We start from the raw sequence: 23,259 nt of genomic DNA, 5'->3' as shown, positions 1-23,259 counted from the left end.
TGACGTTTACCAAGTCCAGGTACAGATCCTCTCTCACTGATGAACATCTGGCAGCTGTGCTTCACATCTCCACCTCAGACATGCAACCTGACTTTGATGGACTTGTTAAAGCTCAACAGAGACTGGATTTCTCACACTGAATGAAAAAAAAGAACTGAAGAACACTAAAATGTGGAAATATAACAAGTGAAATGGGACACTTGATATATTTTTTTTCTTTTTTTTGCACAGTTCTGAAAACATAAAATGTTTAATATAGGCATGTAAAGTAAAAAAGGCTACAAAACTGGGACACTTTTCTTTACACAGTTCAGTGACATGTCTTGTTTATTTTTGCTATAAGATGATGTGATGTCTTTAGAAAGCTAAGAAAATCCTTGTTTCAATAGTATATGAAACTCAAAATTCCCTTTGTTATTAATGTTTCACATTTTGTTTATCATTTTGGAAATAAATTCTATTTGAATAAATGATATTTTTGAAAGCTATAACCTCACCTTTTAATTGCCAAATAATAACATACACTCTTACCAGGGGTCAAAACAATGCCATTTACTGCTTTTTATATAGAAATAAAATGTATATTATGCATAATTGAGTTTGGAATTTTGGCCCGGCCCCCCAACATATTTTCAGTTGCTCATTCGGCCCCCCGGGAAAAATAATTGCCCACCCCTGCATTAGACCATACTTTACTATGAATATGTGAATGAAAAAGTTTAACGTTGCTACACAATGAACAATACATATAGGACTTTGAATGGGCCCTAATAATGGCAATGTAGCAATAGAATTTAAAAAGTTATAGCCATGCAAAGAAGGGGTACTTCTCCATAGACAAATAGAGCCGGCAACCTACGGTATATCATTAATTTAACCCAAGGCAACCAAAGTGTTAACGTTACTGTGTGTTGTTGTAGCTATGTTAATAAATTCTGAATGGCATTAACGTTAGTTGGGTATGATAGAGCATTGAATAGCATCAACGCTAGCTGGCTGGCTACAACAATGGAGGATGGTATTCCTCGCTGCGGGACCAATATTATTCTATGACAGCCCCGCCCCCATTCGCTAACCAACCAATCACTGCTACGCAACATCAACGCAAGGTTGTTCAGATTAGATTTTGGGGAGAGGTACGCAACATCCTCACAACACACTCTACAACACCCTCTACAACATGTTGCGTTGAAGTCGTGCTGATGTTGTGTTGCAGTTGCGTTGCAGTCTCTGTAGCATGCAGAGGCCTTAAGGATTTGGATGGTCGACTATGATTGGCCAAAATGTGCCGTTAGTCGACTATTGGTCGACTTAAAAAAAAATAAGTATAATATTTTAAAAAAAGATTTTTATTTTTTTTTATCATTCCATTTGGGCTGTGGGGGTGCTTAATGTCTGAAGGAGTCGACTGAAGGCTTCTTGTCCTCTGCAAAAGCATGCAATTGGTCCACTAATGGATACATCTTGATATTTGTCTAGTCTAGTGTGTTCATTAGATGGGTGAAATCCTCTTTCAGTGCCTCTGTGCCTGTTTTCGTAGGCAGTTAGCCTCTGGTATGCGTGACATTAGCGTTAGCCACGCTTCTAGGCCTCTTTTCTTTTGGAAAGAATGATAAATTTTTTTCTTTTTTTTATAATTTTTTTTGTATTCGACTAAGAGGTTGGCTAGTCGACTACGGCTCCTTTCGACCGATTAGTCGACTAATAGGGGTCAGCCCTACATGCTAGTAAGCTACACTCGTGACATGACATGTAAAAGCGGGAAACCTCTGAGATCAATCGAGTTACCTTCATTGAAGCTGTCGGGGACATTGGCGACCAACAGACACAGAAACCAGTCCCCGTTACGGACGTGAAGTAAAGCCTCGGCCACGTCGATGATGGGCAACAAGGAGGGCAGCTCTGTGGTAAGATACAGAAGAAACATTATCAGCGCAAACTTATCTTGTGACAATCTGAACGTAAAGATCCCAAGAGAAAGAGTACCCTGAAGTAAATACTTTACAGACAGGTTAAACGTTCAAGGTGCTGTAAGTGGTATTTCTTTTGTTCAAATAAGTGTTAAATAGCTCTACATTCCGACAGCCATCACTGATATAGAGTTTGGTCAGTAACATGTCGTCACCCAGTCCCTCCACTCAGCAGGAAAATAAATATTTTCTGGTATCCCTTCACACTTTATCCAATTTTGTTTTGTTTCAAGAAATCTTGCCATGCCATATTTGCTTACTGCACTGGTAGATTATTTTACTTGTTTAAAGCACATATTTTCTTAAAACTAGCTTTTGGCAGACTCTCTCTCCTGATTGGATAAAGTGGGAACAGGATACCAGAAAATGTTTGTGTTTACTGCAGAGTGGAGGGACTAGGAGACCCATGTTACTGACCAAACACTATATCAGTGATGGCTGCCAGAATGTAGAACTATTATTATACTATGTGAGAAAGCGCTATACAAATTAAATGTATTATTATTATTATCATCATAGTAAATGCTGAGAGTTGTATACCTGCTTGTAGGATACAGAGTACATCTGCCACCTCCTCCAAATAAACAGGACTTTCAAAGAGTTCAGAGGACTTCAAGAAAAACTCCCCATTTGAGTCTACCACCTAAGAAACAATGACAATCAATCAACACGTCTCGTTAGCTGAAGACTAAACGATTATAGAACAAATGGACGAATTATAGGATTAATGAGACAAATTAAGTGTTTGTGAATTTATGTTACATGATCAACACAGAGAAACAACTAGAAACAAATAGGGTGTGGAAATTGACACTTATTTTACATATAATTTCCATCTATCTGGCAAATTCTGGGATTGACCAAGTACAGTACAAGGAAAATAAGTTTGGCATCCAACCAGAGTGCAAATGTAACAGTAAAGTGCTCATTAAAAACAATGATGAGTCTCACTACAGGGACGAGGTGAGCCAACTGAACACGTGGTGCGGGAACAATAACCTCATTCTCAATGTGGAGAAAACAAAAGGAGGTTGTTGTCGACTTCCGGAGAGCGCACACCCAGCACCCTCCACTGACCATCAACGGTGCAGTGGTGGAGAGAGTGAGCAGCACCAACTTCCTGGGTGTGCACATCACAGAGGACCTCTCCTGGAACACCAACACCGCATCACTGGCGAAGAAAGCTCAACAGCACCTTTACTTCCTCGGCAAACTGAGAAGAGCTGGAGCCTCAGTTCCCATCCTGTGCTCCTTCTACCGGGGCACCATCGAGTGGTACGGCTGCTGCTCAGCATCCTGCCGCAAGACCCTGCAGCGCACGGTCAGAACAGCTGAGAGGATCGTTGGTGCCACTGGCCCCCTCCCATCCCTCCAGGACATTTATAATACACACCTGGCCCGCAAAGCACTACGCATCGCAGGCAACATCACCCACCCCTCACAACGCTTCTTCACTCTCCTGCCCTCCGGGCTAGGAGCTAGGACTAGCAGACTGAAAGACAGCTTCATCCATCAGGCCTTTAACCCCTAACTTTCTCACTTTATATGTATATGTTGTGTCTGTCCACTATGTTTGTTAATTTGTCATCCCCCCCCCCTATGTAAAGCGACCTTGGGTCCTCTGAAAGGCGCTATATAAAACGAAGTTATTATTATTATTATTATTAGGAAGCTGAACTCTCTCCCAGCTCTCCCCCCTCTCTTACTCTGCCCCCACAGACTCTGGACTAAGAACCCCCCCCACTGAGAGAGAGAGAGACACAGACAGACAGACAGACAGACAGACAGACAGACAGACAGACAGACAGACAGACACACAGCCACTTTACTGCCATTATTTTATTTACTGCCATTATTTATATTTACTATGTACCACTGCTGCTAGATTTGAACAAAGTTCTCTTTTACCTCTATATTTATTTCACTCATTCATTTCATCTTTAGCTACTGTTTATATTGTATATAGTCCTGCATATTGTGTGTGTATATTCTGTCCTATATGTTACTTTATGTTTATATTAGATCTTTTTATATACACCATGGGAAGAGGGGAACGTAATTAAAATGTTCTGTATGTCTTGCACATTATGGGAAATGACAATAAAGTAGACTTTGACAATAGTAATATACAATGTGCAGGTGATTAAACTGGGTATAAAATATAGAGTAAGTAAGGGATATGTACAAATATATATATAGTATATACAGATATGTAAAAAGATTATGTGCCGGTATATACAGAGTGTGGATATATATATACAGTATATATGGTGAGAATATATACTGTATATGGTATAGCATTATTGTACATGCTATCATAGAGTTATGGATTATATGCAGGTGTATAAGTAAGTATATAGAAAGATATAAAGGTATTTAGAAGGATATAAAGCACAGTACCTTGTTCATGATAGCTAGCAGCTCACTGAGGGTGAGCCGGAGCCTCCTGAGAGGGTCACTGTGTTCAAACTCCAGGGTCAGACCGTGCTGTAGCTGGGACACCAGAATGCTCTCTCCGTTAGAGCCACCAGCCTTGTGTCTGGCAGAGGAAACATCAACCAATAAATACCAACCATATCACACAGTATATTCACAATAAATATTGGAGGACAGTCACCTAGTTACCGCTAGGAAAGGTGCAAACCAAAAAACGATGGATCGCAGTTAGTCAAAACACGGAATAGCACTTCACCACCTACAGGTTGCCAGTTACCGCTGTGGCCATGTGTGTGATGGTTCGTTCCCACCCAAAGCAGCCAAGTCTAGCGGTGGGGCTGCTTTCAATTAATTTCCCATGTAGAGGAGTGTATGCAGCTGCAAGGTACTCGCAAGGTACTGCTTATGCTCCTTTACATTGGAAATTAATTGAATGCAGCCACGCTGCTAGACTTAGCTGGAAGTGGTCAGAGCGGCCCTTGAGCCGAGTTTACCTGAGCTGCTGCTCCTTGCGCGCATCCTGCTCCAGAGCATGGAAGTCGACAGATAACAGCGCTACAATAGAGTTAACAGCCTCCACTCCTGAGAGGAGACGAAGGATGAGCTTCTTGTCCTGGGCCCATGCCTGGCTCTGGTCAGCAGGGGCACACAGAGCCATCCTCACCAGGCAAGGGAGCAGTAGCCTCAGTTCTGGGTCACTCAGGGCAGCCAGGCGGACCACATCTACCTTCTGCATGGCTTCAAATGCAAAGGGGCTGACAAACTGCAGCCCTGCACTGTCTGCCATCTCTGCAAGACTGGCTCCAAACCTGGAAGTAAAAACAAAATAAACCCACAATGAAATGGTCTGGATGTGATAGCAGCAGGATTAATTGAACTGTCATGGTGCAGGCATGGTGTGGGATGTGTGGAATTGTTGTAATAACACTAAGATCAAGGGATAAACACAAGATCATAAATAATTAACTAAACACTAAATTTAAAATAAGTAACATAGCCCATCAAGAGATGATTCTGTGTGCATCCTGAGCTGAGGTATTGTAATAATGTAACTATTGCGGGCCAGGGGTTAGGATGGAGGTTTACCAGAATCGTGCTCTCTATTGCTGCGTAAGCTTACGCACCAGCCTTTATCTGTTATGTTGCTAACGTAACGCTAGCTAGCTAGCGCTAACTGTTACCTTCAAAGTGGCTAGGAGCAACCAACGCTAAGAAGCGATTAGCAAGCTAAAGTTCGATGTCCGTTTAATTAGCTAGAATTCATTATTCATAATTGTATATTATTCGCTAACTTGACACTTTCATCTTTATTTGAAACCTTTGGCCATAACGTGAGGCTATTGTTAACTTACCTACGCTAACGTTAGCGTTAAGCTAAATTAGCATCCTTGGTACACAGTACACTGTACACACACAAAACACACCGATGCCACTTCCGGTCTGGTTTTCAGAATAAAGGTTACTCAGGTTGTGGTATTTTGCATATTTTGTATATATTTTGGTCAGGTCTTGCTCGTAAAAGAGATCCTTGATCTCAAGCATTTTACCTGGTTATATAAAGGTTGAAAAATATCCAGTATAACTTTTTTTCTTCTAATAAGGTCAATAGTACGTGTAGCCGGTGTGATCTTGCTCTGCAGGTTGAAAAAACCCTCAGCTCGGAACTAGGCAAAATCTGGATATGGCTCGCCGACAACAAACTATCATTACACATGGGCAAAAAGAGTCCATTCTCTTCGGTTCAAATAACAAACTCAGCAAGCCTGACGGCTTCTCAGTTACAGTGGGTGACAATATTGTCACAAGGAAAGATGAAATTACCTACCTGGGTTCCATCCTAGAGGCTAATCTTTCCTGTGACAAAATGGCATCCAATGTAATAAAAAAAAGTCAACCAACAAACTCGATTCTTGTACCGGATCTCCTCTCTGGTAAACAAGAATACCCTGAAGACTCTGGCAGGAGCACTCATTCAAGGGTACTACGACTATGCTTGCACCTCATGGTACCAAAGCACCTCAAAGGCACTAAAAACCAAATTCGCAATTATGCCACATCAATGTGGAACGCCCTACCCAAAGCTGTAAAGGAATGTGAGTCACTACCCACTTTCAAAAACACTCTCAAAGAACACCTACGGGAGACTGCAATTCGAAACTGGCCCCTACAAATGTCCTAACCCAGTTGTACAGTAAAGACCAAGTATGGCTTTGTCAGTATTCCAATGTACAGTGTGTGTGTCCCCCTACCCCCCCCCCCCCACCTCCAATGTACAGCCCCACCCACCCAACCCCACCCCACCTACCCAACCTCCTCCAATGTACAGTTTCTATGTCAAATGTATATACACTCTTTTTCTGGACACTTTTTGTATCACAAACAGTACTGTATTTGCAAATCTGGTATGTCATAAAGGTATAGATGTAGCAGTACTGTCTATCTGTATGTCGTGTGTGTCATATGATGAATTGAAAATGGGGGACCCTGATGTAAACAAGATGAAAGTCTTTCTCTGGTCTGCATCCCCTTAACAATTGTATGTATTGAGCTGTACTGTACTGTACCCATTCTGCAATCTGTTAATAAACTTTTCAATCAATCAATGCATTGTGTTTCGATTCGACCCCTGTTAAGGGATCACCCTGAGTGGGAGTTGAACCCCGGTCTCCCGCGCCGCGGGCGGCATCACAGACCACTGTACCAAGAGGTGAATTCACTTCTAAGTACTGGGTCTGAATGCCTCTGGGGAGTGAGTTTACTTGCAGTACCGCTTAACGTCCACAGTCACTTCACTATACAAGTCCCTCGTGACTGTGGATAGACATGCGGTACCTCCGTTACATACGCAGTGGCTAAATTTCTCTGGAGAAAGTCACACTCTACTTTACTGTGATGGAAATGTATATGTCTACTACAGGTATACAGGTGCTGTATTGTAGTTATTGGCACTGCCACTGGTGTGTTCTGTTGATCAGCACACAGGTACCACTAACCCCCTATAGCATGACCTCGGTATGTTATTCAAACACAAGGTTCAGCAAATACAAAAGCTTTCATTTAGTGCTCCACAAATAATTTATTGTGATTGTAAGCAGTCCAACCATCATCGTCCAATCACAATGCATTGGAACTAGCATAAATGTTGCATAAACTCACATAATGCATACCTTGACAGGTGAGTTCTAAAAATCTTTAAAACTATAACTATTTAAATGTGACTGAGCAAAATATGAAATCACGTTTTGTTGAAGTCCTATGCAATGGCAAGCCATCTAGCCTTCGATAAGCATGCATAATTGACTCTCAACTTAAAGGAGAAACACCCAATTGAAACATTTATGTATGATATTTACATGGTCTTCAGAAAGTGCAATCATTGAAAGTGGCAGGACCTTAATCAAACTATTCAACAAAATACCAATACCATTTTTACTTTAATGCAGCTCTATCTTATCTAAATGTAAATTGTTGCCTCGAGCTTTTGTTTTGAAGGCAATACTCCTTAACCGGAAGTATAAAATAGGCTTATATTTGCCCGTGACGGTGTGACATCCATGTGATAGCTCTATGTTTCATTCATTATTCCCTAGCGCTGAATCAGGACCCAACTTTTGTTTATTTAATTTGGTCATATTATATTCATATTTAGGTATCGAAAATGGAAAAAATAAGCATCGGGGTCTCGATTCGGTTCTGTTTTACAAGCTACCTCGCACAACACACTGCAGTGCTAAGTTAACTTTCTGTAGCTCTTCTGAAGCTATAACTTAAAATACAACACCATAACATAACGTACTAACTTGCCTGGATTTACTGGTATGCCCTTGCCATGAATTGAAAAATAGCTAGCTTGGCATAAAATCACAACATGATAAAGTTAGCTTACCTCACTTATGATCGTATATTCTTTTTAATATTAAATATATAACTAGATTACAGGCCGCTAATGCTCTCTGGTGGCTGCTGCTAGTAGTAGTACTATTAAAGGAGAATGCCAACCATTCACATGTGCTTATGCCTGAACTGTTTAGTCAGTATTTGTGAACACACTCCACTCTCAGTTCGGTTGTATTTTTGTTCAAAGGTTGGTTCGGCATGAAACTCCCAAGAACAACCGTTCTAAAACAATTTGTCGCAATATTTCTACAATACAATGAGTCAATGAATGAAAGAAAACTTTATTTAACAGATTGCAGGATGGGTACAATACAGTACGTCTCAATACACACAATTGTTAAGGTTATGCAGACCAGAGAAAGACGTTTGTCTTGTTTACATCAGGGTCCCCCATTTTCAATTCATATTGACATTTATGACATATTCAACATACATGACATTTATGGCATAGGGACATACAGGTATTTAGTACTGTTACATTTGTGACATACGATATTCAAATATACAGTTCTGTTACCCATAGATCCTGACAGCGATTGATTGATTGATTGAAAACTTTATTAACAGATTTCAGAATGGGTACAGACTACAGTACAGTACAGCTCAATACAATTGTTAAGGGGATTTACATCAGGGTCCCCCATTTTCAATTCATCATAACATATATGACATACATGACATACAGATAGACAGTACTGCTACATCTATACATTTATGACATACCAGATTTGCAAATACAGTACTGTTTGTGATACGAAAAGAGTCCAGAAAAGAGAGTATATACATTTGACGTGGAAACTGTACATTGGAGGAGGTAGGGTAGGTGGGGGGGGACTGTACATTGGAGGTGGTTGGGTGGGGGGGGGGGGACACTGTACAACTGAACAAGCAAAACTGTACATTGGAATATTGACAAGACCATACTTGGTAATTTACTGTACATTGGGGGGGGGGGTTGTGTTAGGACATTTACAGGGGCCAGTTTTCGAATTGCAGTCTCCCGTAGGTGTTTTTTGACAGTGTTTTTGAAAGTGGGTAGTGATTCACATTCCTTTACAGCTTTGGGTAGGGCGTTCCACATTGATGTGGCATAATTGCTAAACGTGTTTAGTCCCTTGTTTGAGCCGAATCTGGGTTTAACATGATTTGTTGAGCTCCATCTGGTGTTGTGATTGTGGTATTCACTGACCTTTGGGAAGTATTTTGACATGTACATGGGTACCTTGGTCGTGTAGTGTATCTTGTAGACCAGGCCCATTGCAAGTTGCTGTACTCTGTCGTCTACTCTAAGCCATCCTAGGTTGTCAAAGTGGGCAGGGGTGAGGTGGGTTCTAGGAGTAAGGTCAAGCAGTAGTCTGACCAGTTTGTTTTGAGATGTTTGTAATTTTGTTTTTAGCGCCTTTGAGGTGCTTTGGTACCATGAGGTGCAAGCATAGTCGTAGTACCCTTGAATGAGTGCTCCTGCCAGAGTCTTCAGGGTATTCTTGTTTACCAGTGAGGAGATCCGGTACAAGAATCGTGTTTGTTGGTTGACTTTTTTTATTACATTGGATGCCATTTTGTCACAGGAAAGATTTGCCTCTAGGATGGAACCCAGGTAGGTAATATCTTCTTTCCTTGTGACAATATTGTCACCCACTGTAACTGAGAAGCCGTCGGTCTTGCTGAGTTTGTTATTTGAACCGAAGAGAATGGACTCTGTTTTGCCCATGTGTAATGATAGTTTGTTATCAGTGAGCCATATGCAGATTTTGCCTAGTTCTGAGCTGAGGGTTTTTTCAACCTGTAACTTGTTCTTGTCAGAGACCAGCAGGGCTGAGTCGTCCGCAAACAGGAACAAGTTGCAGTCACAAGCTGACGACATGTCATTTGCATAAATTAGGAACAGTAGCGGACCTAGTATGCTTCCTTGTGGAACACCACAGCTCACTGTGAGGGGGGGGGGGGGGGGGTAGGGTACCGTTTACCTCCACCATCTGCTCTCTCCCCTCCAGGTAGGATTGCATCCAGCTCACTGATAGACTATCAAAACCAATTGCTTTTAGCTTGTCAATCAGAATGGTGTGATTGACAGTGTCGAAGGCCTTTTGTAGGTCCAGCATGACCATGCTGCAGTATTTGCCCGCGTCCACCTCTTGTTTGATGTGGTCGTTTAAATAGAGAAGGCATGTGTCAGTGGAGTGGGATGTTATGAAGCCAGATTGGAATTCGTAGATTAGATTTTTTTCTGCGATGTATTTTTCGACCTGTTCGAAGGAATAGACACAATAAAAGAGAAACAAAAGAATAAACGACAACAACCAAAATATAAAGCTGTAGAAGCGAGTTTTGGGGCACTGCTTAAAACATTCAACAGATTCGACTGATCTGATAAGAAGTGTTGTACTCCACCAACTCTGTAAGCAAACGTAGAAACACCTCGACAGAATAGTACTCAGAAACCAGTATAAGGCTTGGAATCCAACGGGATCACCCCTCTATATAGAGATTCTGATTGGCCATACTGTATAGCCTGCTGTACTGTATGTATCAGGTAGACATATAGGCATTTTAATGCTTATAGCTACATTACATTGTCTATTGCCATTATTCACAAACAGAGTCCAAATCGGCTCACTGCAAATTTTCCAGCCCATCATACTTTCTGTAAACTGGTTAGTGTCTTATTCCAGGAAGCCAAGTGAGATGGAGAAGGAAAAGAAGGAGGAGGAAACCATAGATATATATAGAACACTAGATAGCTTAAGGCGGAGTCACCAGCGTCGCTGAACCGCCGCCATCTTGCCCCAGTCAGCCTTTCTGTTACGTTCTATGGTAGCTGTTGGAGGGTGAGTGATCTGCACAGACAAAAATACTCATAACTCGCTGAAATATTGACGGATTTACAAACGGTTTGGTTTATTACAAGCATTATTAACGTGGCTATGATTCAAGCGGTTTGTAAAAAAACATCTTTAGATACATTTATGATGCAGGGCATTCCTGGCTTTGTGTTTACATCTTTGATGTTTATAGCAAACCAACCCGTTTGAAAATCGGTAAAGAATTGAGCAATCTATGGTTATTTAAATAGTACATGCACCATAGACATTAATGTTATCAGTAGCTGAGCTGCCTGGGGCAAGATGGCCACCCTACGACGACGTCGCTCTCCATTGGCCGGCAGCGCGGGTAAGCTATCTAGTGTTCTATATATATCTATGGAGGAAACCCATCCGCGTGTATATTTTCCCCAACGGAGTTTCACTTCCGCGTTCGGTTTGCGCAATCTGATTGGCCACTGATGTTTTTTTCAGCGCCAATCGCGTTACTCCTAACAATCGCGCCAGCAGGCTGTTACCCTAACCCTAACCTTAACCAACTAACCCTAACCCTAACCCTAACCTTAACCAACTAAACCTAACCCTAACCTTAACCAACTTCGAAAGAGAGCGACTTCGAAAGAGTTGCCAAGCTTAACCAGTTTGTTAGGAGTAACACGATTGGCGCTGAGAGAAACGTCAGTGGCCAATCAGATCGCGCAAACCGAACGCGGAAGTGAAACTCTGTTGGGGAAAATATACAGGCAACCCCTCCTATTAAATAAGAGCACTTCCTCATTGTGTTTCACATTTTCATTTGCAAAACAACTTCATAGATAGGTGTCACCAAGACAGCATATCTCCATTGGCTTATGTCATAATCAGACTTTGCTCTGGGACTTTTAAAACACAGGAGGCATATATTGTATAACTCAAGTGGTATATTGTCAGGCGGTATCTCAACCTGAAGGAGCGTTCTACAGACTGTGCCAAATATTTTATTTTTTATTTTTGGTGAGTATATTTCTCTCTTGAGTCATCCTTTATTTATCCCTCTGAGTGGATCCTCGATTAGATTAAAATGTATTGTCATTATACAGTATAAGTACAGCTACAACGTTGAGGGGCGCAATATAAATAAATGTATCATATCAAAGAGGTTTGGCATCTAACCAGAGTCCAAATGTAACAGTAAAGTGCAATAGCTATATACAATGTACAGGTGATTCAACTGGAGTATATACAAATGAGTACCACTAATAGTAATAGAGTAATAATGATAATCAGATGTATGAAGTGTTATTGTTTCGAGTGATTTAACGTGTTGGACCCAGATGCAGTGCAGAACAGAGGAGACGAGGATGCAGGTGTAGATTTACAAAAAGCAACACTGTTTATTTGAGTTGCCGATCAAGAAAGTCATATACAAAACATAATAAAATAAAGGGGAGAAAGCTTCGTCTCCAAAAATTTAAATACGAAACAATAATCGGACTGTACAACAGACAAGAAAATAAAGCTGGAGAAAACGTATGCTCCAAAAACGGTTAACTGAACACGGAGGCAAACAATAGCATGAAATACACAGAGAGAAGTTTTAGCCTTCAATAATGCTTTACATACAAAATACACGGCAATCTATACAACAGGCTTTCCATACTTAAAGGAACACGCCAACTTTTTTGGAAATTGGCTTATTTGCCCTCTACCCTGGAGTTAGACAAGCAGATACATACCCTTTTCTTCTCTGTCCTTGCATAGGCTTAGGGAACAGCCGCACCATTAGCCTAGCTTAGCGTCATTCACTGGAAGTAAGTGTGCCAGTGTAGCCTAGTTCCCAACAGTCACGAAATACACTCCAAATACAACTCCAAAACGTACATCACAGACAAGCTGGATGTAGCCAATTACTTAAACACTTTCTTCACAAACATAGCCACAACACTGGTAAACAAACTACCCTCCCACTCAGGGCAGTATGGGGTAGAACACATAGTAGCATACTACATGAACCTAGGCGTCCACAAAGACGACTTCAAACTGGAAATAGTAACTACAGATGAGGTACTCAAAAAACTGAGCGCCCTCCAACCAAACAAGGCCACTGGCCATGACAACATCCCCTCGAAATTCCTCAGAGACTCAGCAGCAGCCATCACCCCAGTCATCACACACATAATAAACCTCTCCATAAAACAGGGACACGTCCCCAAGGACTTCAAAATTGCGAGAGTAACACCCCTGCACAAAAAGGGCAGCAAATTAGACCCGGGTAACTACCGCCCTGTTTCTATCCTTACATCCATCTCGAAAGTCATGGAAAAAATAGTATACGAACAGATCGAAAAGTACCTCGCGGAAAAAAATCTAATCTACGAATTCCAATCTGGCTTCAGAACATCCCACTCCACTGACACATGCCTTCTCTACTTGAACGACCACATCAAACAAGAGGTGGACGCGGGCAAATACTGCGGCATGGTCATGCTGGACCTACAAAAGGCCTTCGACACTGTCAATCACACCATTCTGATTGACAAGCTAAAAGCAATTGGTTTTGATAGTTTATCAGTGAGCTGGATACAATCCTACCTGGAGGGGAGGGAACAGATGGTGGAAGTAAACGGTACCCTATCCCCCCCCCCTCACAGTGAGCTGTGGTGTTCCACAAGGAAGCATACTAGGACCGCTACTATTCCTAATTTATGCAAATGACATGTCGTCAGCTTGTGACTGCAACTTGTTCCTGTTTGCGGACGACTCAGCCCTGCTGGTCTCTGACAAGAACAAGTTACAGGTTGAAAAAGCCCTCAGCTCGGAACTAGGCAAAATCTGCATATGGCTCGCCGACAACAAACTATCATTACACATGGGCAAAACAGAGTCCATTCTCTTCGGTTCAAATAACAAACTCAGCAAGACCGACGGCTTCTCGGTTACAGTGGGTGACAATATTATCACAAGGAAAGATGAAATTACCTACCTGGGTTCCATCCTAGAGGCTAATCTTTCCTGTGACAAAATGGCATCCAATGTAATAAAAAAAGTCAACCAACGAACGCGATTCTTGTACCGGATCTCCTCTCTGGTAAACAAGAATACCCTGAAGACTCTAGCAGGAGCACTCATTCAAGGGTACTACGACTATGCTTGCACCTCATGGTACCAAAGCACCTCAAAGGCACTAAAAAACAAATTACAAACATCTCAAAACAAGCTAGTCAGACTACTACTTGACCTGACTCCTAGAACCCACCTCACCCCTGCCCACTTTGACAACCTAGGATGGCTTAGAGTAGACGACAGAGTACAGCAACTTGCAATGGGCCTGGTCTACAAGATACACTACGCGACCAAGGTACCCATGTACATGTCAAAATACTTCCCAAAGGTCAGTGAATACCACGATCACAACACCAGAGGGAGCTCCACAAATCATGTAAAACCCAGATTCGGCTCAAACAAGGGACTAAACACGTTTCGCAATTATGCCACATCAATGTGGAACGCCCTGCCTAAAGCTGTAAAGGAATGTGAATCACTACCCACCTTCAAAAACACTCTCAAAAAACACCTACGTGAGACTGCAATTCGAAACTGGCCCCTACAAATGTCCTAACCTAGTTGTACAGTAAATGACCAAGTAAGGCTTTGTCAATATTCCAATGTACAGTGTAAAATGTGTGTGTGTCCCCTACCCAACCCCCCCCCCCCCACCTCCAATGTACAGCCCTCACCCAACCCCACCCCACCAACCTCCTCCAATGTACAGTTTCTACGCCAAATGTATATACACTCCTTTTCTGGACACTTTTGTATCACAAACAGTACTGTATTTGCAAATCTGATATGTCATAAATGTATAGATGTAGCAGTACTGTCTATCTGTATGTCATGTATGTCATATATGTTATGATGAATTGAAAATGGGGGACCCTGGTGTAAACAAGACGAAAGTCTTTCTCTGGTCTGCATCCCCTTAACAATTGTATGTATTGAGATGTACTGTACTGTACCCATTCTGCAATCTGTTAATAAACTTTTCAATCAATCAATCAATCAATCCTGTAAACATGTTATGACATGTGTATTTACCACGTGGAGAAATTTTTAAAGAATTATTAGACATTTTGGTTTTCTAAGCAGATATACTCTGAACTATTTTTTGCCGAATCATTGCTTCCTGGGTGCAGTGATTTCATCAACTCAAAACCCCCATTTTTCAAAAAACAACAGGGCTTTTGAGGTGATGAAATCACAATAAGTGCTGGCGGGGAACGTTAAGGCTTACACGATACATGCAACTGCCGTAGCGAATGATGAATGAACAACTCACAAGAAAGTGAGACACGGGAAGGTATAAAATGTCTTTTGAGTAACCACACACACCGGTTAATAATTACTGTGATTAAGACAGACAAACATAGACGCCCCCGGGACTCCTGACTATTCCCTGGAATTGTTTAGACAACCTTGACCCACTACATATACAACACGGTAAGACCCCATTCTTTGTTAATACACACACACATAGTCACCAGCTTCCCAACACATTTATTAATTACACACTTCATATCCATATTTTTTTTCTGTTTTGTTTTGTATCTTAATAAATACATGCCGGTTGGCATTTTCCCCTTTGAAACTGTTGTGTTGCCTTTATACGGGTCCCGTTCCTCTGTTCCCATAACACCAACGTTACAGTTATAGTATTATGTAGGCAGTGATACAGGTGTAAACTAGTGACAAGTCGGTCACAGTCAACCAGCACCTAATAACGGGTCGGATCCTTTAGCTCAGCTGGTTAGTGCGGCCGCCTGTGGATTCAATGGTCCCAGGTTTAAATCCACTCAGGTTACATTGATGGCAGCGGTGGGATCTCACTGCCCTGTGAATCTGCATCCAGGTTCACGTAGCAATGGGGGTGGGATCTCAGTGCCTTAACATTAGGAAAGTGTGTGCATGGACAAAAGAACATGCGAGGACTCACTTCTCAGGGGGAGGACGACTGTAAACTACCGATGAGTATGTCACACTCAACCAGTACCTGCTGGTGGGTTAGACCTGGTTAGTGCAGCCGCCTGTGGATCCTATGGTCCCAGGATCAAATCCACTTGGTTACACAGGTATAAAAATACTAGTAATACTGGCCAGCGGTAGAACTAGTAAAAGTAGGTAAGGGATACTATAAATATAGTATATGTAGGTATGTAAAAACTATGCCGTATTTATGGCTACCTTTTAAATCAAATAAAATCGAATGTATTTATTTTGTATAGCCCGAAATCACAACGGATTGCCCCCATGGGCTTTACAGATCCAGAACAAAAGCCACCACCAAATCCACATTTTGCAACACCCCCAGACTTTCCCCAATGAAGATAAGGAACGACTCCCTAAAACCTAGCAATATAGGAGAGAAACAAACACCACAGGCGCCGTGCTGGGAAGAAACCTCAGATGAGCCATTCAAAGGGGATCCCCCATCAGGATGTCGGTGATATTATAGTGTTGCTATGGATGATGGATGGATGGAGAATAGAACAAGCGAATAATTGGTATGTGAATGTATAAATGTGTAATAAAACACACATACAAACATACATACATACATACATACATACATACATACATACATACATACATACATACATACATACATACATACATACATACATACATACATACATACATACATACATACATACATACATAAGTACATAAGAACATTTTAAAATTTAAATAATAATAGAGATAAGAACAAAAAAGCATAGGAATACAAGCGCTGGTATGAAAATAAGATGAAGGCTCAAAGTCAAGGTTCAAAGCTCAAAGTCTCAGAGTCACATTCCCCAGGGGGCAGGAGAACCACTTGGATCCAGTTGGAGTAGAGCGGGCACGGTTAGACGCCATAGGTCGGCGATGTAGAGCAGATCCATTGCGCCTGTGGTACTCAGATCCAGTTTGAGGTAGAACAGTCACTGCAGTCAACGCTGTTGGCCACATCAAGGACCGTGCAGGGAAGATCACACCACCTTGACAGGCCCAAAGGGGGCAGGACCAGGGCTGACTGTTTATATACACTACACTCACAGAGAGACAGGGACAAGCCGGGTTAGAAAAGCTCCGATGTCCGCAATAGGCAGACATGGGAGCATTCAACAGACATCCTAACTGAACTAACCAGACTAAGCTAAGGGTCTGTCCCCAACCAGGTGAGATCAGGGTAGGCTGAAGGAGAGAGATAAAAGATGTGTCTTGAGCGAGGATTTAAAATGTTTTAATCATGTGTTTGTTTTTGACCCAGAAATCCAGTCTTTCTTTACCATGATGACCCCAGACAGCATGGGGACTGCAGAGCAAGAGGATCCTGGGGAACGTAAGTGGAAAATGAAGTATTTAGAAAATGTAGCTAAATATGTACTTTGGTCCTATGGGCGGTTTCACTGGAATTCTGTTGTTTGGACCCAAGTGTATTTCCTGGCAGTTATTGCAACAGGAAATTAACTTGGGTCTTGTTTAGAATGTTTATGTTGTCAAGATGAAACCATCCATAGAGCCCTTGCATGGAATGTTTATGTAGTTCCTCCTGCCTGTAACATAGCAACCATTATTTTGTACATGGAAGAGGCAATGGAACAGTCGCTATGTGTTGATATGAGAAATACAAAAAAAACATAATAATTTGGTGTCTTATTACTGGATCTTGTAAACAAGTCACCGTAGAATAGCAATATCATGCTTTTCCAGTATTTTAGCTACTCTATAGAGTATCACTACCACTGCACAAAGATTAGGCATTTTCTTTTGAAAGTGGTTACCAGTAGTTACAAGCAGCCATGCTGGAAGGAAGAGAACTACACAGACATTATGTGCAAGGCCTCTATTGAGATTTTAAATGGGATTTTAATATGTAACATGTATTAACCTATATCACAGAGTCGTCAAGAATCTCTTCCCTCACATATATTTGCCTAGAGTGCACTTTGCTGCTTAGATAAACGTTTTAATTTTGAAGTCATTCATGGGTTTTGTTGAATTTCCTTCCTTCTTCAACGCAGAGGTAGAGACTTTGAGGATCATGCTGCTTGGAAAGAGCGGTGCTGGCAAGAGCTCTAGTGGGAACACCATCCTGGGAAAGGTTGTGTTCAAGTCAGACATGAAGCTCGCCAGGGTCACTCAGTACTGTGAAAGGGAGTGTGGGACGATCGACGATGTCCACGTCGCCGTGATAGACACACCAGGGCTCTTCGAGACCGACCGTGAAGAGAAGGAAATAGTCAGAGAAATCATGAAATGCATCAAGCTCCAGGAGCCTGGGCCACATGTCTTTGTGGTCGTGGTTCCAGTGGGAAGGATGACCCTGGAGGATCAACAGACCAATGAACGCATCGAGGCCAAATTTGGCCCAAAAGTCTGGGACTACACCATCGTGCTGTTCACCCACGGGGATCGCCTGGAGGGGAAGACCATCAACGACGTCATCACCAAGAGCGACGAGAACCTGCGCAGCTTCATCCGCAAGTGTACCGGCGGGTTCCACGTCTTCGGCAATAAGAACGCAGAGGACCAGGGGCAGGTGACTGGCTTCATGAGCAAGATCCAGACGATGGTGGCCTTGAACGGAGGGAACCACTACCACAGCGACCTGTACCCGAAGGAGGAGAGGAGGATCCGGGTCAGACAGGAGAGCATCCTGGCCGAGAGAGACCGCGAGATCAGTCGCAAAGAGAGGGAGCTCCAGGAGTACCACCAGGGGGAGGAGCTGGAGAAGAAGAAGAAGGAGCTGTGGAGAAAAGAGGAGGATAAAGCGAGAACGGAGGCCGAGAGTGAGCCAACCTCGTGGTCCAAATTTGTCAAATGCATCATGCTGATGTTGTGCGGAGCAGTCTTGTGTTTAATCCTTCTAAGAGACAAAACAGGGGAACCAATGGCCATGCTAATTGGTGGTGTAGGTGCCATTTGTGTCATGTTCAGAAGACCTCTGTTTGCCTCTGTATGGAAGATATTCAAAGAAATGATCAATTATTTTAGATAACTTCCTTTTGAGGTGTTGAAACCTCAACTGCCAATTCCTTAAAGGGGAACGCCACCCAAATTAAGAATAATTTCAATATGTTATTTCCATAGTATAACTACAGATGGAAATTAGCTTCTGCTAAATCTGGTGCAAACATGTTTTCATGTGACAATGATTAATGTAAATGCACATTGGGTCTCATTCTCCAACGGACTTATGACAAAAAGTACCCTAACCCTTAGCCATTTGAGACCTTTTCGGGCAAGACATGAATATAGACAATATATTATAATATAATATTAATTATATATGTTTTATTGGGACGGTTGGTGAATCCCAAAATCCCCCCGAAAAGGTCTCAAATGGCCCTAAGAGAAAGCCCTTTTTGTCGTAAGTCCTTGATGAATGAGACCCATTGTCTATAGATTTTTTTATTTTTATTTAAAAAATAAAGTTACTCTCTCAAAATCATTTCAGCCTGATCGTCGATCGTTATCAGCCTCTGTCTGTCTTGTCTCTGTCCTCTGCGTTGTGTATTGTTTGTTTGGTCATTCCATTGAGGCAATCATTCGTGGTGCAATTCCGTCCTCCCACGGAAATTGTGACACCCCTATCTCTCCCTGGTACATTTTGAACAATCGTAATCGAACAACTGAAGACAAGTCGTCCATTTATATAAAAAGGATAGTTTATTTACAATAAACAGAGGTCTAATACAGAATGAAATGAAGGAAAGGCAAAGTCTTTACAAGGTCAAAAAGGTATAAGGAGAGCCAAATTTCCCTTGGGATGATTAAAGTATTTCTATTCTATTCTATTCTATTCTATTCTATTCTATTCTATTCTATTCTATTCTATTCTATTCTATTCTATTCTATAAGAAAATAAACTATTAAATTAACTACTAAATTAATAATCTCTCTCCCTATCTGGCTATCGTCAATAACATCAAAGCTAGAGAAACAATTAGCTAAGTACAGACATTTCTGGTGGAAAATGCTAGGAATTTCATGGACTGATAATATCACTAACGAGAGGGGAGAACAGTTATTGTTATGGTTCTTGAATGGATGTGAATGTATCACTATTGACCTTGCATAAATGTAAATTAATTTAGGAAAATGCTAGATTGTGCATCCTTGAGAATAGATAAAACAGTGACACAACTAAAAAACGTAATATTTTCTTTGGAACACTTTTTTGTTTGTTACCTGCTGTGAAATATGAAATCAACTTATTTTCCTTTATATAAATTATATAAAAAAAAAAGAAAAAGTGGTCATTAATTAAAGGGATGCACTGCTAAGCTCTTTGGCACATAAACGGAATGGGTGGCGATACACTGAAAAAAGCACAGGATGCAGTAAGACCCCTTGTAGCGTTTCCACTACAGTGAAGACATTTGGACAAGTGGCTTCAGTCTGTAGGAGACCTGTAGGTGCAGCAGGATGACATGCATTTCTGAGTTGTATGTAGAGCCAGTTCAAAAGGTAGAGGCCCCCCTGGTGTCCTGGGTTGTTGACTATCTGACGTGCAGACCAAAGTATGTGCGCCTACAAAGCTGTGTGTCAGACAGACTGGTCAGCAACACCGGGGCCCCGCAGGGGACAGTCCTCTCTCCCTTCCTCTTCACAGGTCTACACCAACGACTTCCAGACTTCCACTATCTGTAAGAGTCCTGCCACCTCAGAAGTTTTCTGATGACTATGCGATAGTGGGATGTATTAAGGACGGTGATGAGGAGGAATACCGGGCACTGGTGGTGGACTTTGTCACATGGTGCGAAGAGAACCACCTTCAGCTAAATGTGACGAAGACCAGGGAACTGGTTGTGGATCTGGGGAGGAGGAGGAGTGCATCTGTGACCGCCATTTCCATCAGGGGAGTCGATGTGGACACGGTTGAGGATTACAAATACCTCTGTGTACACATCGACAATAAACTGAATGGGTCAAAACACGCAGAGGCACTCTCAAGAAGGGCAGAGCCGACTCTACTTCCTCAGAAGGCTGAGATCCTTCAACGTCTGTACAAGGATGTTGAGGATGTTTTACGAGTCTGTGGGGGCGGGCGCCTTCTTGTACGCTGTGACCTGCTGGGGCAGTGGACTGAGAGTGGGGGACACAAACAGGCTGGATAAGCTGGTCAGGAAGGCCAGTAACGTGATAGGGGTGGAGCTGGACTCTAGCGGTGGTGGCGGAGAGGAGGAGCCTTGCTAAGCTCCATGCCATAAGGGACAACCCCTCCCACCCACTATACACAGACTTGGCTGACAGAAGGAGCACGTTCAGTGCTAGAAGACTCCCAAGATGTAGCACTGAACGGCACAGGAAGTCCTTCATTCCGACAGCCATCAGACTTTACAATGCATCACTGTGCCTCACTGCATCACTGAACACAGGGTGACAGTTACCATCTTCCTGGACTTTTACTTTTAAACCAACATTGTTCAATATTACACTTTACTGTACACTTACTGTATATTTTGACTGTATATTTTATATTAGAATGTATATACATAACATAGGAAATGTATATTCCGGACCGTATTTTATTCTTTGGCTTATTTTTTATTCTTATTTGTGACTTTGTTTTTGTCTACCTAAATGTTTACTGTTTACTGTGAGCGATTTGTAGTGCCAAATTTCCCTCAGGATGAATAAAGTATTTCTATTCTATTCTATTCTATTCTAAAATGTGAACTGTGGAGGTGCACATGAGGCAATCTCTCTTGAATGCCCAAGGAAAGTTGTTCTATGTAGGATTGTTAGTAACTGTGGCGAGTATAAATAGAGATGTCTCCTCCCCCTCTACATTTTTTCCCCCCACCAGCCTCTCACGGAGAGGAGGACTCATGTGCTGCTGCTCATACCATGTGAATGAATAAACCACGCCGTTTAAAGGCTAAAGATAGAAACCATGCCTCTTGACCACATTATTGTCGCCCCATAGCCAGATTCTGTCAACAGGTTATGGGCCCAGATCACGCCGGGGCGAAATAATAAGGGTAGCAAGTTTAGCTAAAGTATAGGCTAGGTTAGCACCGGGAGCACCGCATGGCTAGACGCTAGGCCAACAAGAGATAAAGCTACGCCTACCATCAACCAAGAGGATGGCGACCAAGGGAAGGAGCAAATGGCCCTCATTCAATGGAAAAGCAGAGGACTACGAGCTCTGGGAAGAGCGCATGTTATGCTCCATGCACGGTGCAGGACTGAAGGCGACGATCTTGACAGCCCCCACCTGACGGCGGAAGAGCAAGCCCTGGACGAACAGCGTAACGCAGACGCGTACTGTGAGTTAGCGCCACTGCTCGACGACACCAGCTTGGGGCTGATATTCCGCGACACTAAAGACAAAGGCAGAGAAAGCCTGGGGGTGTTGAGAGAGCATTACATCGGGCGAGGAAGACCCTGAGTCGTGGCCCTCTACATACCACTAACGGCCCTGAGGAAGGGGCACACCGAGATGGTGACCGAATACGTCATCAGAGCTGAGCAGTCCATGACGGCATTGAAGAGTGCAGGAGAAACACCAAGTGATGGGCTAATGATGGCGATGGTGATGAGGGGACTAACGGAGCTGTACAAACCGTTCACACTCCTGGTAACACACGGTTCAGCGGACATGACGCTGGGACAGTTCAAGGCCAAGTTAAGAAACTTCGAGGCCTCAGAAGATACCCACCCAGCCGCCACGGAAGCGGGAGAGAGGGTGCTAAAGGCCCGAGCGACGCCAAGGGAGAGGACCAGGACCACGGCGGAACTGGCGTGTTGGCGATGCGGAGAGAAAGGCCATCGGAGAGGCGACTGCACAAAGACTGTCTGTTAGTAGCTTCTGCAAATCCACGGGGCACACAGACAGAGCGTGCATGAAGAAACACGTCCAGAGCGCGCGATACGCGCATGGACAAGATGGCGGCCATGGACAAGACGCCGGCTACGGACAAGATGGCGGCTGTGGACAAGATGGCGGCAGCGGACACGATGGCAGCGACGGTCGACGTGAGACGGATCGAGACGACGCCCGGAGAATAACGGGACAAGAAGACTTCGCTTTCGGGGCGCGGACAGCGTGCATCGCAAGGCCGGCACAGCTGCAGCGGGCCCAGAGGAAGGGACTGATCGTGGACACA

General features: G+C 42.8%; 2 protein-coding genes across 3 annotated transcripts in view; one reads left to right on the top strand and one right to left on the bottom strand.

Moving 5' to 3' along the window:
* ints2 (integrator complex subunit 2) overlaps positions 1-8,366 on the bottom strand; it is a 77,646-nt gene extending 69,280 nt beyond the window's left edge. The window contains exons 1-5 of one of the 2 annotated variants that reach the window (XM_084328167.1): positions 8,293-8,366; positions 4,901-5,215; positions 4,371-4,509; positions 2,511-2,613; positions 1,789-1,902 (exon numbers count right to left, since the gene is read on the bottom strand). In XM_084328167.1, the coding sequence (XP_084184293.1) occupies positions 1,789-1,902; positions 2,511-2,613; positions 4,371-4,509; positions 4,901-5,193 (649 nt within the window). In that variant the 5' untranslated portion in view covers positions 5,194-5,215; positions 8,293-8,366. Of the gene's footprint in view, positions 1-1,788; positions 1,903-2,510; positions 2,614-4,370; positions 4,510-4,900; positions 5,216-5,758; positions 5,823-8,292 lie in introns of those variants that run through there. The other variant, XM_084328168.1, reaches the window with a different exon arrangement.
* Positions 8,367-17,253: 8,887 nt separating this feature from the next.
* LOC311240595 (GTPase IMAP family member 7-like) lies at positions 17,254-20,797 on the top strand (the record flags this gene model as incomplete). Its single annotated transcript, XM_084329169.1, has 4 exons — positions 17,254-17,319; positions 17,412-17,483; positions 18,166-18,933; positions 20,760-20,797. The coding sequence occupies exons 2-4, from the start codon at positions 17,432-17,434 to the stop codon at positions 20,795-20,797; spliced, it is 858 nt and encodes a 285-aa protein (XP_084185295.1). The 5' UTR covers positions 17,254-17,319; positions 17,412-17,431.
* Positions 20,798-23,259: the final 2,462 nt, after the last annotated feature.

The sequence above is a fragment of the Notolepis coatsorum genome (genome assembly GCF_963971535.1).
Source record: "Notolepis coatsorum genome assembly, chromosome: 14".
Classification (NCBI taxonomy): Eukaryota; Metazoa; Chordata; class Actinopteri; order Aulopiformes; family Paralepididae; genus Notolepis; species Notolepis coatsorum.
The sequence above is the reverse complement of the archived record's forward strand: the minus strand, read 5'-3'. Positions and strand labels throughout refer to the sequence as shown.